Below are 16,254 nucleotides of genomic sequence, written 5' to 3'. Positions count from 1 at the left end.
CCAAATTTAATATGTAGAGCAATGCTTTCAGATGAGATCCAGATATGGTGGCACATTAAGTAATTATGTTGCTAATATAATCATCCCAATCCAATATTAAAAATTAACCAATTACAAATGTAATCAAATCTGGAAAGTTTTAGCAAAATTCGTAGAAAACTGTAACTCCATAATAGTATTAGTTAAAATGATATGGTTTTAAAATGTAGATCAAATATTTTGTTATATGTGTGTGTGTATATATATATATAAGTAAAACATATTTATCACTTAACCTTGTCGTTTTGGATTGATTACCTAGTGACAAAAGATTGTCCAATTTGCTGTTTGCATCGGATAAAATAACAATTGGTATCTCCAAAAGCATTTTCTATTTTGAAGTTTCTCAAATTCTATATTTGAAATTTTAAAATGTTTTTCTCTAAAAATAAGATTTCAAAACTAACTTTAAAACTATTTGTATTTTACACTATGGTCTTTTTATTTGTCATAACTAATATAAATTCATAAAGAATTATAAATAACTAACACATATATAAAAATATTACAGAAATATTAATTAATAAAAACTTACATTAAAATATAAAACTAGAAATATAAATACATAATTAAATATTAAATTAAAAGCAAAATACCACATTATTCCACAAAATTATTTCATAATGCTCTCATATGTGATCAACTAGTGCATTTCAAAGTAGAAAATGACTCTCTTTATTTTTAATTTGTGGATTATGAGCTAAAATTGTTGATTATTAGTGTTGTTGTAATATTTAAATTTGTATGTCTTTATGTACCTTTTTAAAGGTTTTTTATTATTTTTTTGTAATATTTTTGTTGTCTAATTTTATTTTTAAAATAATATAAAGCTTGTTTTAATATTTTTGTTTAATTTTATGTGTAAAACTTAAATTTATAGAAATTAATCTGAGACTTATGAGATATAATTTTTTTTAAAGATTAAAATGAGAAATAAGAAAATATTTAAGAATCATAAATATAATGTGTAATTTTAGAACCAAAATGCAAATAAAAAAATGAAACTTCAAATTTGAAGTTTTGAGTGGTGAAACTTCAAATAAGAAATTTCACTCTTTCTTTTCGGAGAGCAAAAAACTCTATATTTGAAGTTATAAAGTGTCTTTTAGAAATGCTCTTAATTAGTCAAATACCCAAAATAATAAGGACCTTTTTCAAATATGACATAAAATTTTAAGTCAACCACAAAAATAATATATGTATTTCTTTTGAAACTTTCTTTTTCCCTATATATCCAAAAAGTTCGAGTTATTTACAAAAATACAATTACTTTTTTTTTTATCCAAAATGATCTTTTACCTTATCATATTCATCTTCACCAAGTATTTACAATATTGTTATTGTCATTAACACACCTACCACCATGAACAACCAATTTAAAGCTCTTAATGCACAAAAATTTCGATTTTTACTTTTTGTATCTCATTATTTATGCACACAAAACACATCTCCTTCACTTTGTCTTCAAATTTATCCAAAAAACAATATTTTGATTCCAAGCTTTATAAGGTTCACATAGACATTGAAGCTCATGATTCTTGGTCATTAATAAGTTGGTAGCTTTGTAGTAAAGTTATGGGTGCTTGGAAAAACTAAGGAAATCATCTCACATATTTAAGGTATGAAATTGTTTTTTTTTTCCAAATCTGTTCGCGAAGATTTTCAGAAGATTTTGGGAAGACTTCGCTAGATGTGTTCTTCATCGAGAAAACTTCCCTAAAAATCTTCTAACGTTCTTTTGTTAACAAAAAAACCGAAAATCCCGGAAAAGACTTCTTTTCGGATAAACAAGTTAGTTTTGTAATTGATCGAAGTTTTCAGAAATTTAAATTTTAACAAAAGACTTTTCGGGAAGTCTTCTCGGGAAAGACTTCTATAACTTCTATAGAAGTCTTCCCGAAGTCTTCTTGGAAAAGACTTCTATAGGTCTTCCGAAGTCTTCTCACTGTCAAAAAAGTCTGTGTAGGGTTACTTTTGCAATTGAAAAGACTTCTTAAGAAGTCTTCTTATAAGATTTCTTTAGAAGTCTTCTTATGAGAATTCTTTAGATCTTCTTATAAGACTTCTTTAGAAGCCTTCTCAAATTTTATTCCGGGTTTTGGTCAAACATTCGATTACAAGAGAAGAATTCTTTAGAAATTTTCCTACGGAAAACATTTAGAGAAGTCTTCTCTGAAAAAGTCATATATAGTCAACTGCAAGGAAGACTTCGGAAAAACTTTCAGAAGACTTTAGAAGTCTTCCCCTAGAAATTTTCTTTAAAATTCAAATTTTTAACAAACTTTGGTCAATTGCAAAACTAACATGTTTATCCGAGAAGTCTTCTCGAGAAGTCTTCTCTGGCATTTTCGAGAAATTTTCAAATTCAAAAGTAAGCTAAGATTTATAAAGGAAGACTTCTCAAAATGTCTTCTGTAGAGTAGACTTCTTAAAAAGTATTCTTTTGTAAATTTGCAATTGCAAAAATAACCTAAATAGAACGTAGAATCTAACATATAAAACACACAAAAATACATATCCAATATTTATAAATCTACCTTTGAAATAGTAAAAAATGAGAATCATGTAATGAATAACTTGCAAAAAGAAGATAAATTAGTGAGAAGACATAAGAAAAATTGAGAAATGAATATAAATTTGGTGTTTTGATGTTCAAAGAGATTAGAGAGAGGTTAAAAAGTTTTAGAGTGAGAAACATTACATTTTTGTTGCAGCCATTTGAGAGGAAGAAATATAATGTATAATTTTTCTTTATATATGGAGACAAAAATTTCAATTATGTTAAATATTTTCGATACATAAGACTTCCGAAGAAGTCTTGTACTGACCCTAAAATCAAATAACTAACTAAATAACAAAAAAACACTTCCTTAAACTTAAAAGAAACTTAGAAAGTGTTTAAATCAAGTTATTAGATAGTCACTAAACACATAGGTCATATTAAAAAAATGAAAAATATAAGATTACAAAATCTAATCCTAAAATACCACAAATACTATAACATATGTTACCAAACACTAAAAAAACTATTATGACTCAATCTACATTCATTCATCTATGTTAAAAATAATTCAATTTTAGTAAAGCTAAATTTTCATAATTTAGAAATGTTTATAATACATGATTTCTATTTTTTCCCTTTCAAATTTTTTTTATTAAATTTATTAATTAATTATAAGATCTAATACATGAGAAAATTTTCTCATGGTAAATTTTGAAAAGACTTCTAGAAGACTTCGATTTAAACGGTAAACCTAAATTCTTGTAAAGTTTAAGTGGGATATGTGAGAAGACTTTTAGGAAATTCTTTTGTGGGTCTTTCACACCCTATAATCAAATAACTAGGAAAAAACACTCCCGTAAACTTAAAAGATACTTAGAAATGTTTATATCAAACTATTAGATATTCACTAAAAACATATAAGTCAAATAAAAGAATAAAAAGAAGATAAGATTTCAAAATCTAACCCTAAAATACCAACAATACTATAACATATATTACCGAACCCTAAACCAGTGATTATCATGACTCAATTATTATTCATTCATATATGTTGAAAATAATTTAATTTTAGTAAAACTAAATTTACATCATTTAGAAATGTTTATTATTATAAGATTTCAACTTTTCCCACATCAAAATATTTTTTATAAAAAAATTAAATTATTTTAAAGATCTACCAAACAAGAAGACTTACAAAGAAGTCTTCTATGATAATACTTCTTTGTAAGTCTTCTCACACGGGAGATTATAATGGTAACTCAATACATGTTTTTTGTTTGGTCGTAAGGATGTTGTTGTAATTTCACTAGTTCTTTTTAGGTTTTTTGCATTTGATTAATTTGAAGTACATTTTTGTATTAAAAACAATTTTTGGGTCATTTTTGGCAATTTTACCAAATAATAAACTTTATTATTTGTTCATATTTCAATTTTTGTATGTGTCTTTATTGTTTTTCTTTAAAACCATAAGTATTTTAATAAATATGCTATGATAAATATAATAAATAGTATAATAATATATAGTAGGGTATGAGTATGGCATTAGTCTCATCTCTCACAAGCAAAGTAGATCGTCTCTTATCTCTTTCCCATGGCCTCACCACAAGCAACCAAACTGTCTCTTATAATCAGATCTCAAAGGTTGGCTTGTTGGCAGCACTGAGACATCAAACATGGTTACTCTCTTTCACTCTTAAAATCAATTAACCCTAAAAATCATTTTTTTCAGTATTAATCCCAAAAGTTCCTCTCTCATCTCTCTATCTCCATTAAAGCACTTCACAAGCAAAAAGATCTGAGCTCTTAAATGAGTTTAAGATCTTCTTCGGTTCCTCCTGCAAGAACTGGGTCTTACCTCGTGTACTTTCTCTAATCTGTAAGTCTCACTGAATCTGTCTTGAATCTATTTCTTTTTTTTCCTTATTAGTAATCTCATTAATATGTTATTTTTCAGACATAAAATTTAAACAAAATTCAGTATATAAGCTTAATTAAAATTAAATCCATCTTTTCAACAATTTAAATCCTTTTCAGGGCTTTAATCTCTACTAAACCCCAAGAAGAAAAATGGATATGAGAAGCCATGAAATGATAGAGAGAAGAAGTGATGACAATGGCAACAACGGTGCTGGTAACATTAGTAGCATTATTACTAATGAAGATAATTGTAACGGTAATAATAATAACAACAACACTCGTGTCTCTTGCAACTCTCAAACCCTAGATCACCACCAGTCCAAGTCTTCCTCCAACTCCGCCGCCGCCGCTAAAACCAACGTGCGGTACCGGGAGTGTCTCAAGAATCACGCGGCGAGCGTCGGCGGAAGCGTACACGACGGATGCGGCGAGTTCATGCCGAGCGGTGAAGAAGGAACGATAGAAGCTCTCAGATGCGCCGCCTGCGACTGCCACCGTAATTTTCACCGGAAAGAAGTCGACGGTGTTGGAAGCTCTGCTCATCACCACCGTCACCACCATCACCAGTACGGCGGAGGAGGAGGAGGAGGAGGAGGGAGAAGACCGCCGCCGTCGAACATGATGCTTAACCCGCTCATGCTTCCTCCGCCGCCGAATTACACACCGATGCACCACCACAAGTACGGAATGAGTCCTACCGGGGGAGGAGGGATGGTGACGCCGATGAGCGTCGCTTACGGCGGAGGAGGAGGAGGAGCTGAGTCGTCTAGTGAAGATCTGAATATGTACGGACAATCGAGCGGAGGTGCTTCGGCGGGGCAGGTGGGGTTTTCGAAGAAACGGTTTAGGACAAAGTTCACGACGGAGCAGAAGGAGAGGATGATGGAGTTTGCGGAGAAGCTAGGGTGGAGGATGAACAAGCAAGACGAAGAGGAGCTTAAGAGGTTCTGTAATGAGATCGGAGTTAAGAGACAAGTGTTCAAAGTGTGGATGCATAACAACAAGAACAATGCCAAGAAACCATCAACTCCAGGAACTCTCTAATGATGTAATGATTAAGTACTTAATCAAGCGATTATGTCAGAGTTTTTTTCTTTTAATCTACTGTTGTTGTTTTTTTTAATGTTATCTAGGTTTTTGTAGCTAGCTAGTACGATCTTTGGATCAATCAATGGATGTTTTGATTGCGTAGTTAATGTTTTTTTAATTTGGTTTACTTTTTATTATTTTTCTGTGTTTTTGTCTTTTACCCAGATCGTACTTGTAATCAGCTTCTTTTACTTGGTAGTTTATGCTTCTGTCTTTCTTTTTTTTTACGTTTAAGCTTAAGCTTTGCATGCATCTGTCTTATTATAATCTTACAAAGAAACATAATTTGCAATAGCTAAGCTTGGTGCACAAAAAAAAAAAAGCTAAGCTTCATATGCAAGAATTCTAAATTGTCTCTTAGTTCGAGTATAAATAATCTTAAGCATCATAAATCAAGTCGTAAACACAACATTTTTACCAGGTTAATTATATATAAAATATGTGTATATACATATATGAATATTTCATATTTTATCTCATGATTTTAATTTTTGGTCTTTAGATACATGATAAATATATGCATACGCCAGCGTTATGATCAAAGCTGAGCTATTTTTATATGTTCGATGTAAAAATATGTCCAAATTTGTAACCATATGATTTGAGCCTACTGTAGATCTGTCACCTTCCAGCTTTGTACCAAAGCGAAAAAAACATGAGAAAATGAATTAAACAATCAAAAGAGATATTCTCAGGCACAGATTAGGCCAGGATTGTGTAACTCACGACCAATGTATCTTTTCTCTTTTTCTTTTCTGTGTCGTCACGACCTATGTATCTAAGCTACCATATGTAATAATTGGTTATAAATAAAACTTTTCGAGTTTCTATTTTCTTTTGCGACCATCTTTGTGTGTGAGACTGCTGATAATTATTAATATATGTATATATAATGATTTTCGTCGAATTTATGTTTCTTCTTCTGGGAAAAAAAGAAAGTGGGCCAAAAGAACTGTACTTAAAGCTTCCCATATCGAAGTCGAGAGCTCTGTAAAATACATTAGTCAAGAAAGCAAGCTCAGTAAAATACACAAAAGTATACAAGATCATTAGTCGATTCGTGTTTTGTTGGATACTCTGTTCGCCTTTGAAATGGATTGGTTCGACGGATTAAAGGCCTCAGTTATCTATAACAATTAGCCAGGAAAGCCCATAACAGCCCATTGTAATCACCCACATATGTTTAAGGCCCATAATAGCCTATTAAGTTATTAACAAAATAACAACAGTATTGAAGTGAAAAGAAAACAACAATGTGCTGTTTATGGATGTTATCGACAAAACGAACGCTGTTGAGTTTTATCGGAGTTACTAGATTTTGATCAGTGCGAATATATTTTTTATTTTAATTTTTTTTAAGAAATTTAAATTTTATATTTGTGTTTTTTAGTCTTATTTGTGTTTAATATTAATTTAATTTAATATAATTTTGATAGTTATATTAAATATGTCAAGTTGTATAAGTATACACTTGCGTCATATGCATTTTAGAAATTATTTTAAAATTTATTCCTAAAGTTGACAACATATTATATTTTCTTAGTAATTACCTAATATAATTAGTCAATAATATTTTTCATATATATACATACTTAACTACTTCATGTTTTATATTTTTTCTTAATTTTTTTTTGCATTGTAAATATATTGATACGAAATTTTGATTTACAAGAAAGAATGCGAAAGTTCAAAAGTGACAATATTTGATTTTGTACTAAAGGCACAATAGCATAGTTTAGTTGTTCTTTTTTCCAAACTTCCCTAATTAAAATCTTTAACCAAGTTTCAATTCTTCAATTATAGTACATAAGCATTAATCAGTAGACAGGAGAATATGTGACATTTCTTCCGAGTCTTTAGAATTCAACACAATTAACTTGACTTGATTAGATCTTCAAGTTCTTCATTAGCCTGTCAAAAAATACAGTATGAACAAGGGCATGTGTAATTAAGTTATCGGTCAGGCATGTTGATTAGATTCCAATCACATATTTAATTAGCAACTTGAAAATATGGTTAATTAAAGGTTTCCCAACCTCGACTGTTGCTTAATTAACAGCTTGTAAAATATTCATAAACACTCGATATGTCGACCACCGACCATGTACAGAAATAGAAATAACCAATATATCTATTTATGTCTATCTTATCATGACATAATGTTATAGCTTCAAAAATATTAAAGACAATTTGCATGTGATCAATAATAACAAATAATAATGGTTAAAAATAATATAATAACAAATATAAATTAATTTTCAGGTTAACATTTTCCTTTGCTGTGTTAATTTGTGTGTCTGTACTAAAAATATTTTTAATGTCAAAATTTATGCATTTTCATTTAACAAACATTATGTTATTTAAGTTTTCTTATGAAATAGTTTCTTGTAAATTATAAGTGCAGTTTTCTTCGTTTTTAATGTTTGATAGAAAAGAAACTAGAGTCTTTGTCCAAAAAAAAGAAAAGAAACTAGAGTGTTGTATTTTTAAGATCTAAGCACACGATTCACACATGTTAACCAATTCAAAACAAGACCATAAAATCCATATTCCAACGTTCATAATTAATCTATCTAGACAACCAAATCGTAGGCATGTTAAACTGAAACAAATATGGGTATATATTATATATAGATATACACAATTAAATACTATTGGAAGATCTAGAAGATCGACCTAATTCAATGGTCAATATTAGGATATACATCAATTTATTAGAATAGGAAACTTATCATTATCTATTATATACTATTCCATATTAGTTTAGGAAATTAGTTTGATTTATTCTCTATATAAACTATGCATCTTGTAACATTATTTTCATGAAAGTCTAATATAATTCTTCTATAAACACTTTTGTGTTCTCTACTTTCATCAATTTGTCATGGTATCAGAGCCTAAACAAAACTAAAAACATCCAAAAATATTATTATCTTCTCGTTGTTCTTGCAAAAATCGCAAAAACAACACATCTCTTTCAAAATCTTTGTGTCTCGACATATTTGATACACAAACATCTATTCAAAATATCAAATCTTTCATCATCAACTTCCGTATGGCAATCAACTCACGGAAGAATTTCATATTTTTTGACGGCAGTCTACCAGCAGCCGATTCGACCTACCATGAAGATTGGATAGCAAACAATCATCTCATTGTAGGATGGATAAAACAAACATCTATCTCAACTTGCGAAATCGCAGAAAAGTTATGAGACATTCATCAAGCTTCTGCAACATCATCAACCATTGTTGTTTCACAAGCCTTCGAGTTAATTCTACTACTATATTCTAAAGATTGTTCAATCTCATACGTGTTACCATGTATGAGCTTGAGGAAGGGTATTGGAAGATCTAGAAGATCGACCTAATTCAATGGTCAATATTAGGATATACATCAATTTATTAGAATAGGAAACTTATCATTATCTATTATATACTATTCCATATTAGTTTAGGAAATTAGTTTGATTTATTCTCTATATAAACTATGCATCTTGTAACATTATTTTCATGAAAGTCTAATATAATTCTTCTATAAACACTTTTGTGTTCTCTACTTTCATCAATTTGTCAAATACCTCGTGTCGAGGTCATTTGATGCCTCTTGAGTTAGATTCGAAGGTCTTGTAATTGGGCAAAGGAACACGACCAGTTTCGATGCTGATGAGATCTTCGATGAGGATGTCATAGTGACGCTTAACTTCCTCTGCAGATTTCCCTCCGACCGCGTTTGCCACATTGTGCCATCTGTCTGGTGTGTCCTTGTCGTAAACTGCCAAGGCTCTCTCGAACATCTTGTTCTGTTTGAACGTCCATGTCGACCTCGAGCTTTTAGAGTTTGATGCCATTAATATTATTTAAGGAGAGCGTGAATGTAAAAGTTGCTATAAGAAGAATGGCAAAGGTGGAGGGTTCCTTATAAGGAGGAAAAAGGGAGTTCTTAGATTCTACAAGTTGGAGAGTTTTTCAATTTTTGTTTATGTAATTATTCTTTTCATGTCTAACTAGTCAAATTTATATAAAATACATTTTGTGGCACACTATCGTCCATGTATGTGGTCTACAAAAAGTCAATCGTAACACTGGTGTAATGTTTCTGATATACTATCGTTTGGATAATTTAAACATAATGTATCGATATCTCAAGTTTTGGACGGAAATATATATTATGCTTTTAATTGCAAAAGAATACTAATATGATGATGTTATAAGCTTGCCATGTTTAAGCAAAATCATTGAACCGAGTGATCATATCGACAACCAGTTTAAAACGTAGGGTTGAAGTTGGTAAGTTGAACAACTTGGCCTAATGTGCTTATTATAGACAAAAAGAAATTATCACGATGCTATGTAAATATAAATACGCCACTACTTGTTTTCTTATATACATCTAATCTATTATTTCACAGTTCTCGATATGATAACGTAAGCCATCTATATTATATGTAATTCGTGTTGTGAATGATAGATTTAAGCTTTATATTAGTGACAGTCATGGTGGACGTATAATATATATCCATGACATTATATTACAGGTTTAACATGGAGACGACTGGCCAATCAAAAGAAAATGGTAATACTATATATGCCAATATTTTATATCCTGCAAATCTTAATCGTCTGTCCAAAAATGCTTATAATTAAATAATGATAAGCCATCATTATTTGAGCATCGTCTCTGACTAATATTTTGTAGGAGAATAAGTGAAATAGCAGACATATAAATTGCGTAAATTTACCATGTCTCTGACTACGAGGATGTGAGCCTGCTTCATATTCTTCGCAGTAAGAATGGTCGTACGAATGCTTTGACAAAAGAGACTAGAACCAGAGACTATTTTTTTTTCCATGTACATCAGACCCGGACAGACAGAGATGCTCTCATAGGATCGACTCGTTTGGACACCACTTGATCTAAGCTCTATGGGCAGTCGACTAAAAAAAATTGCGTAAATTTACCATTAATTATAGCTATCCGGCATATATTACAAGATATCAAGATATGATTGTTTAAATTCTATTATCAGCATCTTCTAATAATGAAAAATTCCATATATGCTTAAAATCGAACATATAAAGGATTCGATATGTCCTCAACATCTCCATAACCAGAGTTGGTGGATCTTTTTTCTGCTAAAAAGCATATTCATTTACAATTTTCACCAATTCAAAAAGATATACATAAATGTATTCTCCTCAACCTTGAATCTAATAACTTTACTAGGCTTATGATCCGCGCCTTATGCGGAATGAACTTTATATATATATTATTTTTACATATTATATGTTTTTTTACATATTATAAAATAATAAATATTAAATAGTTAAAAATTCAATCACTATTATATATATAATTAAATTGGTGCGAATACCTAAATAAATTTTATTAATCCAAAAATATTTCTATTTTATACGGTAAATAATTAAATTTAAATGATGTTTAAAATATTTCTATTTTATACGGTAAATAATTAAATTTAAATGATGTTTATATTTTTATTATTGATATCTATTAACTAATGTTTTATTCATATTGTTTTTGATCATTTGTATCTTTTTATAACAAATATTTTAAATTACTAATAACAAAATTTTAATTGTGGGATGTTTAATAAATTTAGTAATTTATATTTTCAAAAAATATTCGATGCAAATTTTAGTATTAATATTAAGTTGTCAATATTTGATCAAGGATTGAATAAAAAAGATTGTTCAAAGCTTCAAAATTAAATATTTATGTATTTGTATGATATATAGTTTTATTTATATATATATATATTAATCTTAATATTTATTAAATAAAACTTCCTACTTATATGAGTTTGTAATCATTTGTATCTTGTAACAAAATTTTAAACCATGGTCACAAAAATTTCAATGTGAGATTTTTAACAGTTTTAGTAATTTATAGTCATTTTTAAAGATTCAAAATATAATAAATACGAAAAAATCTAAATTTTTATTATTAATTTATTTTAATGTAATTTTTAAAAAATGAGAAAGGATTCTCTATTCTAATTTTTATCAAATTTTTATTATTCAAAATTATTAATTGTCATATATATACTTTAGATATATTAGGAAATTCTGTAATTTTATTTAAGGAAATAATTAAGAACATTAATAATTAATTTATTATTAGTTTAATAAAAGCTTAATATGTATTCATATGGACCAATTTATTTCTCTAAAAATTCTAAAAAACATTGTGGTGATGACGCATGGCTACACCAAATGTTGTAATGATTATCTTTTAATATATAGGAGAGGTGTGATGTAGTGGAAGAGACCCACCTGTATATGACAAGCATTTTTACAAGAACCACCAAAACTTTGATGCAAAAGAATAATTAGGACATAAGCGATATTATCGTTTCGTTTTGTGATAAAATTTTTATATTCCAAATCTAATCTATTTTCTGTTTTAAATACCTCATGTCGACCCAAAAAGAAATTCATGTCTAATGAAAATGACGATATAGTTGTCCAATTCATTTGGTTATTTAGAGAAATGTTTTAGTCCAAGTTAACTGTTTTTTAAGTTAAATGTTTTTTTGGATGGAGAATATTGGTAATTATTCGACTAGCATTTTAAAAAAGCAACTAGCCCATTTTAACATTTTACAGCGAAGTTCATGTAGCAACGTCGCTAGAAATGTTGCGGCCATTGCAGCTACTTCATCTATGTCTCAGTTGCCTTTTTATAAAACAACTAAGGAAAAAAAAACAGAAGATAAGTTAGAAACCTAGACACTTCAGTGTAAAATAATGATCCAGGAATTTATGAGTTTGAGATTTGAAGAATCGAGGAAGAATGATGAAACTATTAGTCCGCCTGCGAATGTGGCGAAACGAAAAAAAAATTAGATGACTGCGACGGCAACGGAGTGATAGAGGAGAAAGCTAATACGTTTAGGAACGTTTATAATGAATACACAATCATGTGTATTTTATTGTATTTACCGTTGTATGCCTTTATAGGACCATGTCAATATGCAACTCAATAATCGATTGAGATTGAGAAAATAACATAGAGCAGACCTAAGTTTCTAATGTGCTATAGGAGATAAGGATACATCTTAGAGATAATGATAAATAATGTCTTGTATTTATCTATATTAGGGTTACGAGACTCTACGATATGTATATATACTTTACCATGTACATGAATAACACACACAGTTTACAAACTATTTTATGGTATCAGAGCCTAACAACGTTTCTGATAAATTTTTCTTCCTATTTTCTCTACTTTTCGCCTAATACTACTACTACAACAACGATCTTGTTCTGTTCATCACATCATGGCAGACAGTTCAGATCTTACTTCTACTGCTACTACGGCCATACCACCGCACTACAATCTCCATCCCTCTGATAACCCGGGTGCCCTAATCACGCCTGTGCTTCTTAAAGGTGATAACTACTCCGAGTGGGCTACCGAGCTTTGGAACTCTCTTCAAGCTAAACAAAAGATCGGCTTTCTTGATGGTACGATTATCAAACCAACAACAAATCCTGATCTCGCCCGCTGGACCTCTACCAACTCCATGATTGTCGGTTGGATACGCACTTCGATAGATCCTCAAGTCCGTTCTACCGTCACTCATATTTCAGATGCGTCTAAACTTTGGGAATCACTTAAGCAACGATTCTCTGTGAAGAATGGTGTCCGCAAACATCTTTTGGAAGATGAGATTACTAACTGTAAACAGAACGGCAAATCTGTCCTTGAATACTTCGGACGTCTCTCTAAGCTTTGGGAAGAGATGCAGAATTTCAAACCTTCGGTTTCCTGTATCTGTGCTGCGTCTGCGGGACTTGAAAAAGAACGTGAAGATGCGAAAATTCACAAGTTTTTGTTCGGTCTCGATGAGGTCAGATTCAGTGGCATTCGATCTCAAATTATTGATGAAGAACCTCTACCTGACTTGAACATCGTCTACTCTCGAGTCATCCGTGCCGAGCAAAACATCAACAATATGCGTTCCACTGATACTAAACAAGACGCCATTGGCTTCTTTGTTCAGACTGAGTTATCATCTTCTACAGTCAATGCTGCAGTCACTCGAAGCCGTGATCCTAACCGGACTTGCACCCACTGCAAACGAACAGGACATGAAGCTTCAGAATGTTTTCTACTACATGGCTATCCTGAGTGGTTCTTGGAGCAACAACAACAACGTGGTTCTCGGACCAACTCGGGAAGCAGAGGTCGTGGTGGTCGTTATCCTACCAATGGAGGACGAGGACGAGGTCGTTCTAACGCTGCTTCTGCCTCCGTGAATGCTCCATCATCCTCTTCTACGTCAGATCAAATTGCAGCTCTCATCGGTTTGCTTCAGTCACAACAATCTCAGCTATCTACTGATCGTTTGTCTGGTAAAACCGAACTCTCTGATATTATTATAGATACCGGTGCGTCTCATCATATGACAGGCGACTTGTCCCTGTTACATGATACCATCGATATCTTACCATCCGCAGTTACTTTCCCGGATGGTTCTGCTTCTCGTGCTACTAAGATAGGACGTTTACGTCTTACGAAAGATTACATTCTACTTAATGTTCTTTACGTACCAAATTTCAATTGCACCTTGATTTCGGTTTCACGACTTTTGAAGCAGACCGGCTGCATTGCTATTTTTACTGACACTCTTTGTGTCCTACAGGACCGTTTTACGAGGACCCTGATTGGAGCCGGTGAAGAACGAGAGGGGGTGTACTACTTCAAAGGTGTTAAAGTTGCAAGTGCTAATCAGACGTCTGCGAAGAGTATTTCTCCTTCAGTCCTATGGCATCGACGACTCGGTCATCCATCCTACAAAGTGCTTTCTACATTGCCTGTGTTTTCTACTTTAAAAGTTGATTTTACTGATTCACATTCATGTGACATTTGTTTTCGTGCTAAACAAACACGATCAGTTTTTCCTACTAGTTCTAATAAAGCCTTGGAGCCTTTTTCTTTAATTCATTGCGACGTATGGGGACCATATCGAACTCCCTCATCCTGTGGCGCTGCTTATTTTCTCACCATTGTTGACGATTTCTCAAGAGCAATTTGGACCTATTTGATGTTAGAGAAATCGGAAGTTAAGAATTTGATTCAAAACTTCTGTGCCATGAGTGAAAAACAGTTTGGGAAACAAGTAAAAACAATCAGATCTGACAATGGTACCGAGTTCATAGTTCTCAAAACCTTCTTCCGGCAACATGGGATTCACCATCAGACATCCTGTGTGGATACACCACAGCAAAACGCTAGAGTAGAACGAAAACACAGGCACATTCTCAACATTGCTCGCGCTCTTCTCTTTCAAGCAAAACTACCTGTCACATTTTGGGGAGAAAGTATTCTTACTGCTGCACATCTTATCAATAGAACTCCTTCTGTTGTTCTCGATGGTCGCACGCCTTATGAGCTCTTACACGGCTCTAAACCTTCTTTTGACTCTCTCCGCGTGTTTGGATGCCTCTGTTACGCACATAGACGACCACGAGATCGAGACAAATTCAGTGATCGCAGTAGACGATGCTTGTTTGTTGGCTATCCTTATGGCAAAAAGGCTTGGAAGCTTTACGACATTGACCGAAATGATTTCTTTTCAAGTAGAGATGTTGTGTTTCTTGAGGATCAATTTCCTGGACTGCCTGATACAGAGTATGTTACTCCACCTATCTTTCAACCTGATGCTGCTATCGATGATTGGCTGTTCCCAGACACTAATATGCCTACGACTGCTCCACCTTTGCCGCTTCTCCCTTCATCAGATACTACAACCTCTTCAATTCTCCCAGTACCAGTCAACAATACGACTCCTTCACTCTCTGTTTCTACATCTACAGAGCAGTCTGCTCCTACACCGCTTACCTCTTCCTTACCTAATACTCCTACCACTACTGATCCGATCCCTACCTCTGATCTGATCCCTACTACTGCTACGACACCTTCTACCGACTCTCCTCCGTCGCCTGGTCTTCCTGAAATTCTGGGCCGTGGTCATCGTAGAAGCACACCGTCGGTCCTACTCAAGGATTATGTGGTTAATGCATCACAAATAAGTACACCCCCCATCGTCTCTCTCGTTGCACCGACTCCTCTCACTGGTCTCTCTACTTCGGTCTCAGGTACGCCTTACCCTATCAGCAATTATCTATCTAAGGCTCGTTTCTCTGCTGCTCACATGAATTTCTTAGCTGCTCTTACGTCTTGTTCTGATCCTAAGAACTACAGAGAAGCTTGCCTTGATGATGTTTGGAATGACTCGATGACCGACGAGTATACAGCTCTTGAAGCCAATCACACTTGGGATATTACTACATTACCGCCTGGCAAAAAGGCGATTACCTGTCAATGGATCTACAAAACCAAGTTTGACGAATACGGCAATGAACTTCGCAAGAAGTCTCGCTTGGTTGCTTGCGGGAATCGACAAAGAGAAGGCCTTGATTATACCGATACCTTTGCTCCAGTGGCAAAACCAACCTCTGTTCGGTCTTTACTTCAGGTTGCAGCTGCTCGAAAATGGGAAATCCATCAAATGGATGTTCATAATGCCTTCTTGCATGGTGATTTGAAGGAAGAAGTGTATATGAAAATCCCACCTGGTTTTGAAAATCCTGATCCTACAAAGGTTTGCCGTCTCCGAAAATCTATCTATGGTCTTAAACAGTCTCCAAGGTGTTGGTTTGCTAAACTGAGTA

The 16,254-nt window shown here is 32.5% G+C and overlaps 2 protein-coding genes across 4 annotated transcripts; one reads left to right on the top strand and one right to left on the bottom strand.

The window, feature by feature from the left end:
• Window positions 1-4,082: 4,082 nt before the first annotated feature.
• Window positions 4,083-5,772, top strand: LOC108830061 (zinc-finger homeodomain protein 5). Of its 3 annotated transcripts, none has more exons than XM_018603687.2 (3): window positions 4,083-4,418; window positions 4,577-4,667; window positions 4,767-5,772. In XM_018603687.2, exons 2-3 carry the CDS (start codon window positions 4,610-4,612, stop codon window positions 5,501-5,503), a joined length of 795 nt encoding a protein of 264 aa, XP_018459189.2. In that variant the 5' UTR covers window positions 4,083-4,418; window positions 4,577-4,609; the 3' UTR covers window positions 5,504-5,772. The 3 variants fall into 3 exon arrangements, with proteins under 3 accessions (XP_018459189.2, XP_018459181.2, XP_018459174.2); XM_018603679.2 differs by having other exon boundaries at window positions 4,577-4,673; XM_018603672.2 differs by having other exon boundaries at window positions 4,577-5,772.
• A 1,483-nt stretch (window positions 5,773-7,255) lies between these two features.
• Window positions 7,256-9,419, bottom strand: LOC108841027 (protein RADIALIS-like 6). Its single transcript, XM_018613818.2, has 2 exons — window positions 9,129-9,419; window positions 7,256-7,459 (listed from the first exon to the last, which is right to left on the bottom strand). The coding sequence occupies exon 1, from the start codon at window positions 9,396-9,398 to the stop codon at window positions 9,141-9,143; it is 258 nt and encodes an 85-aa protein (XP_018469320.1). The 5' UTR covers window positions 9,399-9,419; the 3' UTR covers window positions 7,256-7,459; window positions 9,129-9,140.
• Window positions 9,420-16,254: the final 6,835 nt, after the last annotated feature.

Source organism: Raphanus sativus, chromosome 2 (assembly GCF_000801105.2).
Source record: "Raphanus sativus cultivar WK10039 chromosome 2, ASM80110v3, whole genome shotgun sequence".
Taxonomy (NCBI): Eukaryota; Viridiplantae; Streptophyta; class Magnoliopsida; order Brassicales; family Brassicaceae; genus Raphanus; species Raphanus sativus.
This window is presented reverse-complemented; position numbering and strand designations above follow the sequence as displayed.